Source organism: Eufriesea mexicana, unplaced genomic scaffold (assembly GCF_001483705.2).
Source record: "Eufriesea mexicana isolate 0111107269 unplaced genomic scaffold, ASM148370v2 scaffold967, whole genome shotgun sequence".
NCBI classification, from domain to species: domain Eukaryota; kingdom Metazoa; phylum Arthropoda; class Insecta; order Hymenoptera; family Apidae; genus Eufriesea; species Eufriesea mexicana.
In genome coordinates, this window is record NW_016909100.1 from 313,134 (window position 1) to 326,979 (window position 13,846).

The 13,846-nt window shown below is 48.1% G+C and overlaps 1 protein-coding gene across 1 annotated transcript in view; it reads left to right on the top strand.

Annotated features, from left to right (window-relative positions):
* The window catches only part of LOC108547278 (uncharacterized), a 295,432-nt gene that overhangs the window by 272,762 nt on the left and 8,824 nt on the right, over window positions 1–13,846 (top strand). The window contains exon 10 of the mRNA XM_017899726.1: window positions 7,720–7,917. Within this exon, the coding sequence (XP_017755215.1) occupies window positions 7,720–7,917 (198 nt within the window). The remainder of the gene's footprint in view (window positions 1–7,719; window positions 7,918–13,846) is intronic.

The window sequence follows — 13,846 nt, forward strand, 5'->3', positions numbered from 1 at the left end:
GCAAATTCACGGCGAGCCTAATCTGCGATGTTTACGTTCAGTAATATGTACAAACCACGCCTCTCACCGGTCTCACTCATCGTATTTAACGCGATTTCCTTGCTACGAGTTTTGCGTGATATTGTAGACGAAGGAATTAAATATTTTCAATATCGAACAATCCAAAATTCATCCAAAAACTTATCCAAACCTACGTCTACACCTATTTATTTCCATTGCGTAACTTCCACGATTACCATTATCCAAGTATACTACATTTAAGTACTCTGAATAATGCTTTATCCAACTTAAGAATTTAAAGCACTCGCAAAGCTATCCAAACTAACGTCTACACCTAGTTATTTATATTGCGCAACTTCCACGATTACCATTATGCAAGTATACCATATTTAAATACTCCCCCCAATAGCAAACCATCGAACGAAAAATTTAAAACACCCACAAACCTATCCAAACCAACGCCGACATCTATTTATTTCCATCGCGCAACTTCCTTAATAACTATTATCTAAGTACGTTATATTTAAGCTCTTGACTTACCATTTATGTTGCGATGGGGGATGCCACAGTCGACGGCAAGGTTGAACACGCGTCGAGCAATCACGTCCGAACTCGTCGAAGAATAACACGATACTGAAACACAAAGGCATGGACGAAAATTAACCTCTGCGATGTTTATGGTCAGTCCTACGTATAAATCATGCCTCTCACTGGTCTCACTCATATTTTACTCGATTTCCTTACGACTTTCGCATTATGTTACAAGCGAAGGAATTAAATATTCCCTATATCGAACCGTTTAATCAAACAATTCAAAACTCACCCAAAAACTTATTCAAACCTACGCGTACACCATTTATTTTCATTGAGCAACTTCCACGATTATCATTATCCAAGTACACTACATTTAAATCCTCCCAATAACGCACTATGCGAACTAACAATTTAAAACACACATAAACCTATCCAAACCAACGTCTATACCTATTTATTTCTACTGCGTAACTACGCAACTTCCACGATTATCATTATCCAAGTACACTACATTTAAATCCTCCCAATAACGCACTATTCGGCTTAACAATTTAAAATACCCACAAATCTATCCAAACCAACGTCTATACCTATTTATTTCTACTGCGTAACTTCCACGATTGCCATTACCTATGTATACTACATTTAAATACTCTCACTAACACATTATCTAATACAACAATTTAAAACACCTGCAAATCTATCCAAACCAACGTCTATACCTATTTATTTCTACTGCGTAACTTCCACGATTGCCATTACCTATGTATACTACATTTAAATACTCTCACTAACACATTATCTAATACAACAATTTAAAACACCTGCAAATCTATCCAAACGATCGGGTACACCTATTTATTTCCATTGCGCAACTTCTATGACTACCATTATCCAAATACACTACATTTAAATCCTCCCAATAACGCACTATGCGACCTAACAATTTAAAACACCAACAAACCTATCCAAACCAACGCCTACACCTATTTAGTTCTATTACGCAGCTTCCATGACTACCATTATCCAAGTACACTACATTTAAATCCTCCCAATAACGCACTATGCGACCTAACAATTTAAAACACCCACAAACCTATCCAAACCAACGCCTACACCTATTTATTTCTATTACGCAACTTCTATAATTACTATTATCTAAGTATATTACATTTAAATCCTCCCAATAACGCACTATGCGACCTAACAATTTAAAACACTCACAAACCTATCTAAACGAACGCCTACACCTATTTATTTTTATTACGCGACTTCTATAATTACTATTATCTATGTATATTACATTTAAATCCTCCCAATAACGCACTATGCGACCTAACAATTTAAAACACTCACAAACCTATTTAAACGAACGCGTACAAGTATTTATTTCTATTACGCGACTTTTATAATTACTATTATCTAAGTACACTACATTTAAGTGGTTACCTTACCATTTATGCTGCGATGGTGCGTGCCATGGTCACACGCCGCGCACACACGTCCGAACGCGTCGAAGAACAACACGGAACTGAGCCGGAAAGACATCGGCGAAAATTTACGACGAGCCTAACCTGCGATGTTTATATTCAGTCCTACGTATAAATCATGCTTCTCACCGGTGTCCCTCATATTTGACTCGATTTTCTTACGACTTTCGCGTTATATTACAAGCCAAGAAACGAAATATTCCCTATATCGAACCATCCTATCAAACAATCCAAAACTCATCCAAAAACCTATCCAAACCTACGCATATACCTATTTATTTCCATCGTGTTACTTCCATAATAACTATTATCTAATTACATTACATTGTATATTGACATTTTCGACTAATATCGTGGTGAGCTAATTCTTTTACATAAATAAGAGAGAAAGATCCTATTGAATTGTTGTAGCCATTACAATTCCAGTAGGATTTGACAGAAAAATTCAATTATATTGACATTTTCGACTAATATCGTGGTGAGCTAATTTTTTTACATAAATAAGAGAGAAAGATCCTATTGAATTGTTGTAGCCATTACAATTCCAGTAGGATTTGACAGAAAAATTCAATTATATTGACATTTTCGACTAATATCGTGGTGAGCTAATTTTTTTACATAAATAAGAGAGAAAAATCCTATAATAATTAAGTTCTTACATTACCATCTATGTCGCGATGGGGGGTGCCACACTCGGCGCCAATGTTGAACACACGTGGAGGAATCTCGGTCCGAACGCGTCGAAGAATTAACGCGTAACTGAAACACAAAGACACGGACGAAAATTAACCCTTTGCACTCGACGACTTTTTCGTTACAGAAAAATAGTAATTCGAAAACTTTCTGTCATAGAGTCGACGATATTTTTTAAAAAATGGTAAACGAGAAATCATATGCAAATTAAGACGTAGAATTATTTTTCTTCCACATTCCACGCATCGTTAGGCAATTTTAAATTTGATATATGAATTAACGTCGATCTTTAAAATCTGATTAAATGGTGACTGAGGTCACCTCTCGAGTGCAAAGAGTTAACCACGAATCTCACCATTGATGTTTACGTAGCATCTACGACCAACGTCTCTCACTCGTTATGCTCGCGTTTGGACCAATCGTGTTACCAAAATTTCACGCGATATCGCAAGCGAAGGGGTTAATCGTCGGTCGATAATTGAAGGACACTGCGCCATCGTTGGCAACTCGGGTTGCCTCCCTCGGGGAGCTTCGTCGAGAGTCTAGGCTATTTCCGGCCACGAATTAGCCATTCGCCAGGTGAACCTGTCGCGACGTCGATTCCTTATTTACACGTTCCTTGCCGTTGCGCCACAGCGTCCATTTTCACCGGCAGTTTGCCGCTCGCTTTTCATCGTTCTGGAAGAAGCGGCGAGGGAGGAAGCGACGGCGGGCGGGACTCGCGCGAGTTGTTTTACATTTTAAGTAGTGATATCGAGTTTGCATGCAAATGCGTGATTATGCGAGGAAACCGAGGGGAAGAAGGTTTTCTTGGGTCGGCGGAGGAAGCGGACGAAGAGGGGCTGACGGAGGCGAGAACGAGGAACGAAAAGGTGGAGTCGAAAGGAAACGAGATAATGTATGCTACTGGGACACGAGCTTTCTCGCGCCCTCTCCCTTCCTCTCGTTCGCCCCGTGCTTCGCCCTTCTTCGACCTTTCGAATCTTAACGCACACCGGAGATTATCCTCGCTACGTCTCGCTGTACTTTCAACGGAAATAACTTCCGTGCTGGCGGATTTATGGCAAGCCACGCGAACAGACCGATTAAACCTCGCCGCCATGCTCTGCCGCTTGTATATCCACCGGCATTGCTCGGAGGTACCGAGCGTGAACCGTTGGAAATTTCGCGAATCGCCTCGTTTCTCGCTTTCCAACGAAATTCGTTAGCCGAACGGAAGGGATCGCGTTTTCACGGTCGATATCGGGCATCGCGGCGGATCGAACGGCTGGAATTGCCGTTGGAATCGAGCGTAATTTTTCACGAGGGACGATCGATAGGGAGAAAGTCGCGTCTCGGGCGCAGGAGATAAAGAAAAGCGAGAGAAGAAAGACGTGGAAGAAAGCCGGACGAACTTTCATCCCCTCGCGCCTCCGCCGAAGATACTTGAGGCAAGTCCGCGAGCAAACTGCTTTTGATCATCGCTACGACAACGCACTTTTCTCCCTTTCTCTTTCCGTCTGTGTGTCACTCCTCTACCCCTCTGTTCCTCCCCTTTCTTTGTAGCCGGACTCCCCTAACTCTTTACCTCGTCGCTTCCTGCTGCTTTGACACGGAGAGGGGCACGGCGAAGCGCGGGACAAAAGCAGAGAGGAGGTGAAGTCCGCGAGGCGCGGCGAGACGAGGCGGGACGAGGCGGGGAGGGAAAGAAAAGGGCAAGGAGAGGAGAGAAGAAGGAGCTTACACGCGGCGCGAGCGATCGAACGAGCTCGGACGATCTTACGCGAGTTACACGCGTGCTTCTTCGTCCTCCGGCCGCGTTGTTCGCGCGGAGCAACGACGCGCGCTCTCGCGATTCGAGGCGAGATCGCGAGACAGGAATGGAGCACGCGAGGAAGAAAAAAGCGAGAGGAACGACTACGAAACGACTACTACGGCTGGCAGGCCCCTTTGAAAGCAACGGGATTTGTCGTACAGAAAATTGTAAGGGGCGGACGGAGGAGAGAGGACGAGGCAGCGCGCTCCCTGCATGACAGCCAGACAATGCGGCCTTTTGTACTTTGTAACGCGGTGCTAATTACTCCGCATCAGCCGCAGCCCTTAAGGTACACGCTGTCGAACCCTTTTACCGCGAGAAACCACTGAGAAAGCAGATTAACCAACAAAACGAGAAGAGAGCCGGCGAAGAACGCGCGAGCCTGTCGCTCGCCCCTTTGACATGCAAATACTCGCGATAATTATACCGGGATACGATGATTCGCGCTGCGTTTTTATCGCGGACACGGCCCGATTCGCCTTCAAACGATGCGAGCAATTCCGTCGATCATTTCCAACGACGATCATCGTCCGCGGTTAGGCGAAAAATCGGGGTGAAAAATCGCGATGAAAATTCGCGAGGAACGAGACCGAAACGAAATCGCTTCGATTCGCGGATGGAAGCCACCCTTTCGTCTACGTCGTTTTCTTTTAGGAGAATTCCCATAGCCCACGACTGACATGCTCGGTCTTAAACGCGACATAGTGGCGAACGCAGGGTTGCAAAGACGCTGAGGCCGAGAGAGCTGGGGTTGGGATTCGCGACAATTATACTCGGAATACGATGGGCTAGGCCCAATTCGCTTTCAAACGATGCGAGCAATTCCGTCGATCATTTCCAACGACGATCATGGTTCGTGGTTAGGCGAAAAATCGGGATGAAAAATCGGGATGAAAATTCGCGAGGAACGAGACCAAAACGAAATCGCTTCGATTCGCGGATGGAAGTCACCCTTTCGTCTATATCGTTTTCTTTCAGGAGAACTCCCATAGCCCATGTCTGACATGTTCGGTCTTAACACTAGATTTACGGAACTCGTCAATTTGACGGAAGGATTGTTCCAATTATACGGTGGTAACAGATTTAGTTAACTTGTATTATGACTGTTAATATAATATATAACTATTTTTAAATTAAACCAATCATTAAAAGAAAAAGGCACGTGGTTTCCTTTGCCTGTTAATTTGACAGTTGTCCTTAGAAATAGGTATACAGATAGCGTCTGTAAACCTAGTGTTAAACGCGAGATAGTGGCGAACGCAGGATTGCGGAGATGCTGAGACGAAGACTTGGTGTTGCGATTCGCGACAATTATACCTGGGATAAGATGATTCGCGTTACGTTTTTATCGCGGGTCAGGTCCAATTCGCTTTCAAACGTTGCGAACAATTTCGTCGATCATTTCCAACGACGATCATCGTCCGCGGTTAGGCGAAAAATCGGGGTGAAAAATCGCGATGAAAATTCGCGAGGAACGAGAGCAAAACGAAATCGCTTCGATTCGCGGATGGAGACCACCGTTTCGTCTATATCGTTTTCTTTTAGGAGAATTCCGATAGCCCACGTCTGACATGCTCGGTCTTAAACGCGAGGCAGAGGCGAAGGCAGGGTTGCGAAGACGCTGAGACGGAGAGAGCTGGGGTTGCGATTCGCGACGACTGTTCGCGTAATCGACTGTACGAGACGCGATTCTCTTTCCCGCGTGACGGAGGTGAACTCGAGGGGAATTTCAATCGGTAGATGCATCGGCTTTAAAGCGCTCGTACGCGAATGTCGCGCTGCAGATTTCCGCGTCGCGGTTCCCCGTTTCTCTCCGGCTTCTTCTAGAATTTTTCCGCCTTTCCACGGACCCAGTCGTCGAACCCGTCGACGAGAATCAGCGTCGAGAGATACGCGAAAGATTCGTGGAGGGTCATGGAAATTTCTGGAAACGCGAAATCGCGCGCGGAGTTTCCCGTTTCGGGGAACAACGGAGACGGTTAATCCGCGTTAAGGGTTGCGGGATCTGAGCGGAAAGTCGACTCGGAGGAGAATGCCTGGGAACGTTGGCCCTTCCTGCCGGTTTCTAATTAAATAACAACATAATTCATCGTCTTACGTTAAAACAATTAAATAACGTTTAAGATTCAGCGACGGCTGCCGGTGCTTTCCCATTATTTCGCCGCTGCCGGCAGCCAACGGGAGAACCCACCCCTGCCATCCTTACGCCTTTCGCTTTCGATTCCCGTCGTTTCTACTTCCGTTCGTCCCTCGCTTTCGTCCGCCCCTTTCTCCCCTGTCTTTTCTTCGCTTTTTTCGGCTCCGCGCTCCCGCCGCGCCCGTATTGTTTTATGATTTTAATAAGACTCTTTCGTTTCCCTATCGGCGATGTCCCTTGGCCCGCAGAGTTGGCGCCTTGAATTCCAAAGTTTCGCCCTCGAAAGCGGACGAAGAATGCTTATTCTAGCGGAGTGTCGCGTACTTCGGCAGGTTTCTATATATACACACGATGGAAAAGCGGGGAAACTCGGAGGGAAAGGTTGGATATCAGTTACCGATAATGGCAACTGGCATTGTCCGGCCAGACAGGTCCCGGATGCCCGTTTTCCATACGCGTTCTTTCAACGCGGGCATTCGAATAATTTCCTTCTAACGACTCGTCCATAAATAACGACCGACGTTTGAGGCCATAAAGCAGGCGCCATTCTCGATTACATTCGTTTCACCTGTCACCGGTGAAAGCCGTGGACTTGTAATGGTAACCGAATTAATCGGTTCCAATCTATCCGCCGTATAAATTAGATCGCCGCTGACGGGCCTCGTTACGCGTCGTAACTATGATCGAGCGTTTATCGTGCCTCTCGTTTCCCATGGCGCTCCGGTAAATAGTAAACAAATTAATTGTCGCCGACCGGGACCACAAATCAGGCGTCGCGATTGTTGCGCTCGACGTCGATCGGCAGATTTCCCGTCGATCCATCGTCGCTGCGTTTTCAAAGGGTAACCGTGTGCGAATCGATTTCGCGGCGACACGTGGTCGCGAAAAGCGAGGGAAATCAATCGCGAGCACCGCTTGTTTGTTCCGTGGCTTCCGTTCAATCGAACCAACGGGATTTCCGCCATTTCCGCCGATTTCCACCGATTTAAATTACCGTGGCGAAGAATCCCGGGTACGATCCACGTGAATTTTTCCTTTACCACGAGGTGAAAATTTTCGTCTCCTTTCAGGCAAGTCGCACACGATGCTAGGCACACCTGAGGCCGGTCACACCTTAGGAGCGATCCCGTGCGCGATCGCCTGGCTGTTTCGTGGAATATCGGAGCAGCGACAGAGGACGGGGGCCAGATTCAGCGTGAGGGTCAGTTGCGTGGAATTAACCACCGGCCAACAACAGCTCAGGGATCTGCTAGCGGCTCATGCCAACGGTGAGTAAATACCAAGTGGATGGAGGGAATGTGTCGTCTAGCTGGCGCGCGGATAGCCAGCTGGTGACGAGAAAATGCAGTTGGTCGGATAAAAAGCGATTACCCCTACCACGTTTCGCGATCGTTCTCCGGCAAGTTGGTAAGAAACATCGGAAACCCGTGTAGTTATCTATCCATTCGGACGCGGACACGTCCATTCGTCATCCGAATCACCCAAGTTTGAACCGAGCCGGAGAAAGCTCGTGGCCACAGGACGCGGGGTGGAGTTCCGGTTACAAATTGCGCGCAACATTTGTAACGTAATCTCTGCACCGGCGTCGAAGTTTTCTCGTTTCGACGCCGCTCTCGATCGCGATAGCATTGTGTTCGCGGCGTGTCGAAGAAACTTGAGTCGTAAGAAACACTTGTCTCGAGCTTGCCCACCCCTCCACCGGTTTTAAGAGATCCACCCTACGGACGATTCGCTATAACGTCTATAAAAGGATCGTCTTGGATCTCTATACGCTGCTGTATAACTATATACGCGTATTCGTTGTACGTATATAACGAAACGCGAAGGGGTTGCAAGTTTCCTCGGGTTCTGCGCGATAGGGTTGAACGTTGGCCGCAATTAATTCGATGCCTGGAACAATGCGGGCAGGTACAATCGTTTTGGATTAATTAGTGCCGAGTGCAGGGCGCAGCGAAGAGAATTGTCCTGCGCTGCTGGCCCGTCGATAAACTGATTGCTTGGATTCGATCTAATTTTCAGAACGTCGTTTCCCTTGTCTGCTCGTTTGCGCGCGCGCTTCTACAACCTCGCGTTAATATTAATATCGTGGGATACTATTTCGGAAAAGAAATTCGGGATTTCTTATTTTAGCAAAAACAAATTAGAAACTGATCGATGACTTATGTGTGACATTTTTCTAGAGGCTGTTAAAGAGGTTATAACGCAAAGGGAATAGTAATCAGTGGAAACGGTGGAAAAAGCTGTATAGATTTTTATTGAACGGCCGACCGGCCTATTTAGGGCCACGTAGGTCACAGGACGTCTTCAGAAAACAGGAGACAAAAGACAAAACGCAGAGGAAGGGATCGCCCTCTCATCGTTAAGATGTAGAATTTACTTTACTATTTAATTTTACTACAACAGAAGCAAATCGAGACAGATACCGTTATGAAAGACTATTGTTGACAGCAAAGCTATTGTAAGTTGCGCGATCTCTACGTGGAGGTGAAACGCAGGTCAACGAAATCGTAATCGCGAATCCGGAAAGTGACGTGCTTTTTATGGGAGCTGATCATAAATGGGCTGACTCGTATCAGCCAATTAGCGATTGGAGAAAGCACGCCATTGAGCTTTGCGAAGAGCATAAAAACAGGACCCTTGACGACATAGGAAGAGTCCTGAGCGAAGAAACATGGAAGACACCTCGTAGAAATAGATCGTTCGATGTTGGAGAGAGTCGAATCAGTGTTACGTTATTTTAGTGTTCTTTTCTTGCGTTAAATTAGTTTCCGAGTTCAACGTCTCAAACCGTTCTGTCCACAGACCCCGATATTCTTTCGATCAAAGGAGGAACATATAAATATTTAATTCCTATATTCCGAGGACAATAAAACCCGTTTTCGGTAGTCTACGATATCAAATACAACTATGGTAGGTGATCCAATTTTTCGAGATACGAACTTCGAAACGTGGGACCCATTCTTCCATTCCTTTATTTCCCGGAAAGGGGTAAAAATTCGTACGAGCGGTGTAACGCGGGCGTACTAAAAATTCGGGCAAGTTATCGATCCAGGAAGAACAAGACGCGGAGTGAATTCGCCATAGCGGGAGCGTGGTGGATGTAAATTGCATCGATAAAGAGAAAATCGTGGGCGGAATCGTGGGAGCTCGGTACCGCTTTAAACGCGCAGCCTCGACGATAAAGTAAAAACTCGGCGGTTGGGAGGGAAATTACATCCGAAAATCGCGTATTCCATCTGCTCGATACAGCAGCTCGCTAGCTGGCGAGACGATGCTCGAGACCGGCTGCAGACTCCGTGGACCGGCAAGAAATGGCCCCTAATAACACGACCGAGAGTCATCGGTCGAAAATCCGCAAGAACGAAATCGTTGCTTCCCGTTTTTGCCCTGTGTTTTTCCTCTCTTTCGTCCCGACCACTCGCGTCCGTAGATTCCGCGGGTAATATGCAGGGAACGGGACGAGAATCGTCCTGGTCGTCATTTGGTTCCGTCTTCACGGACCACCTCGTCCACTCGGTGGTCCGTAAAATTGAGGGGTAAGATTATTTCTCGTCCACCCTCCTCCCTCCCTCGTTTTCTCTTTGTCCTGTCCTTCCTCGCTGCTCTTCCGCCCCGTTCTCGCTCTTTGTTTCCCGGCCGAGGAAGAATTGCGGGGAACAACTCGGAGGACTAATAAGAAACCGAAGGGTGGAGCCTCTGCTGCCGTGGTGCACTTATGGGAACTCTGCTGAAGTCGGGGAGCATGAGGAACGAGCTTTCCTCGGCGACCTCTGAAAATTAACCTTCTACGACCACTCTTCTCGTTTCGCGATCTCGTTCGACTCTCGATATCGAGGGAGAAGAGAGCACCTCTCTGTCCTCTCGTGGACGTTCCGTGCTCGATGGAAATAATTAGCTAAAGGAAGAATCAAATTCCCCGGCCCCGGAATTCCTCCGCTTATCGAGGGAATGTATCAACGTGGAATACTTTACGGTCATTTTTTCCTCCGTTTCATAGGATCGAGTCGTTATCGGCCACTTAAACGCTCGTGAAAATGATCGTTAAGAGAAGCCGCGTGGGTGACGGTGCGTTCGAGTCTAAAGTTGAAAATTAAAAAGACCACGGGGGCAGCACGCGGTGCATTAAGAAACAATTCACGGCGTACAATGTAACCGAAGTTATCGCGATCGTGCCGTGAAAGAGGATAAACGCGAAAGGGTCATAATCTCGAAGGGTTTAGAATCGTTGTAAATTTCGCAGCTGACATTAACGCAGAAGTCGCGTGCCGCGTTGGAACGTGGCATATTAAACTGCGGCGTCGAACGTCGCCACGCACGGAGACCAAAGCGTCTGCCAGCCGGTACCAATATCCTTTTTCGCTCGTTTCGCGTGCTTTCAGCGACACGCCTTTAATTTACATCCCCGAGCGGAAAAACGGATCTCGAGCGCAGATGATGAGGGATGGGAAGCGTCCTCGCGAGGGGCCTAACTTTCGTCCCGGTTTCGAAAGCGTCGCGACGAAAGACCGGCTGGATTTCGAGAGGCGGAATTTCCCCGAGTATTTTGCTCGTTGTTCGTTGGAAAAGCAGCACGCATACACGCGCGCGCGCGCGCCTCGCGTTCCCAAGGCAGAAGTTTCGTGCCGATTTCAGCCCGGAAACCCGCCGTCTTTCCGGGAAAGTCGCGCACGGATCTGGGTCTTAACGAGAGAGGGAGAGACTCTTTCCGCTTTGCCGAAAGACGTTAACCGAGTAAGACGCGGCGCAATTAATTTTCCAGCTTATTAAATAATTAACTCGCACACCGAGTTGTTTCCGCAGAAACGTTCGACTGCGTACTTTGTCTCTTTTCGACTTGGCCGGGTCCCCGCCTCGTCGCCTGGCGCACCGAAAGCGTCCCGACGCCGTTTCCCTCGCCCGACACACCCTCCAACTTCGCCTTTTCTACCGGGCAACTCGATAATCCCGGCCTCGGTAATTATTTAAAGTTTTCGACGGCTCTCGGGTGCCGGGAAGCAAAGAGCCGGAGAGAGCGAGAGCCAAAGACCAGGCACGAAATACCTTCCGTCTTTGCGGTAATTTACTTTTGTTTCTTTCCACCCTCGGCCCACTTTAGTCAACCTTTACTTCCGCGCCATTTTCGACGGATTTCTATTTGCCTCTCGATCCTCGAATACCCCCGCGACGATCGTTCTGGTTCGCAGGAAGGCTCGCAGGAAGAGGCACGTTTGCTCGGCATGGAACGCGGACGAGGGTGAGGCGCGCCGGGAACGGGGTACCTACCCCGTCGAGTTTTTAAGCGGTCGCGTGCATTTCAATGGCGGCGGGGAAGGAAAATATTTTCCGGGATATTTTTCGAGCCGGGTTTCTCGCGGCAGCGAGACGAGCAGCGGAGGAAACGCCGGCTCGCAATAACTTTCGTCGTGACTCGCGCCACGGTTATTGTTTTATATTTCTCCGTTGGTTCGCGCGTAAAGCGGATAAGAAGGAGAAGATAAGGACGAGGGCGGAGAGAATAATGGAGGAAACGGCGTCGGCAGTGGTGGTCGTAGCTGCAGCGTCACTGGAGCACGCGGCTTTTAGCGTAACGCGTATAAAACGCATATGGTAGGGAGCGTTCTCCTTTTCGTTTTGTTCCGCGGAATGCTTGGAACGGAAGCCGGCGGATCGATCGGGGTTTGAAAGGAGAACTACGGGAATTTTTATTTCCCTCCGTCCGCTCGGGAATCGCGTAGGGAATTTTCATTCGATTACGGCCAACGTTACATATCATCCCTTGTACCCCGGTGCAAATATAAAGAAACGTGTTCCGCACGGCCGAGAGCTTGTTTCATTTGCAAATGCACGAGGAATTCCGGGATGCCTTGCTCCCATCGGGCTCCACTCCGGCACGGCGCCTCGATCCCGCGAATTATTCGTTAATATCCATTTGTTTGCCTGCTGACCGAAACAATCGATTAAACAACCTCGAAGCCGCGTGTTTGCATTTCGATACACGGCGGAAAGTATACGGGGATCGATAGACGGAGTCGGGGATGTAACCAACGGTGCATCTGCTGCGGTCGAAAACATCTCCGCCTGTATTTCCCTTGGAAACGCGTCGCGACGCTGCACGTTTACGACTATCGGTTGCTTTACTCCTTCCACTCATTGGCACTCCATTCCGGGTTCCGTCGCACGATCGGCTAATTAGATTCGTCCAACGTACGCTCTTATCCGCGTAATTATAATTTTTCGCGTCCCACCGGATTCGAGGATTCATCAATCGCCGACGTTATATTCGTCGTAAAACCGGCTTCCCATTCTCGCAGTGCCCGGGACGAATCGTTTAGCGGAGAGACGGTAACTTTTACGAGGGGATACGAAGCGGGATCTACCGTGCGGTTGGCAATTAAAGAAAACCATCGTCGTCTTACGTACCGGCTGGCTGCCGAGCAAATGGCAGCGCGCAATGGGCCATGCTCCGGCCCTCGGCTGTGCGAGCAGCAGAAACTGAAGATCGTTCCGTTAACGACGGCTTTCCTCGCTTCGTCACTTGAAAGTTTAATGACGCGCGGTCTCGCTCGCTCTCGGCCGAAAAGTAAATTGTTGGTTTACGTCGGTAATCATTTTTCCTCCCGTCGTAAACGCGCAGCGCGGGGCGTTTCCGGATCGAACGAGACTCGCACGTCGATCCGGAATCTTCCAAGGAGGATCTCCACCATCTCCACCTTTCCCGATTTCCGAAGCTGCAGCGTCGTTTCTCTCGCGCGTATCTCGTCCGCCGATCTCTTCGTTACGAGAAATCCCGGTTTTAACGGCGCCAAAGGATTTTCCGAGTTACGGAACATAATTACCCTGGCGGGGTAGATCGGTGGATCGGGAGATAGCGATTTAGCCGCGGCGAAATAGAAGGCGAAGGAAAAATGCAATTAGACGGACACGGTGTGTAGAGATCGAAATAGAGGCGGCGGATCGAGAGCCGGGAAACGAGAGACGGAAAATATCGCGAGGTTCGAACGAAACTACCCCGGATAGTAACGCGGAGGGAAAACCTTATGAAAGAATAACACGCGAAGTTAATTCTAATGGCCGTTCCGTGGATTGACGGAATAGGGAAAAGTTGCAGACTCGCGAGGCGGCGGCGTCTCCATTATCCGGCATCCCCCTTTCGCGAGATTTCATTCGATATGCCTCTGTTCGCAATGCTCGCGCGGGAGAAATTCTCGGGGGCAGCGA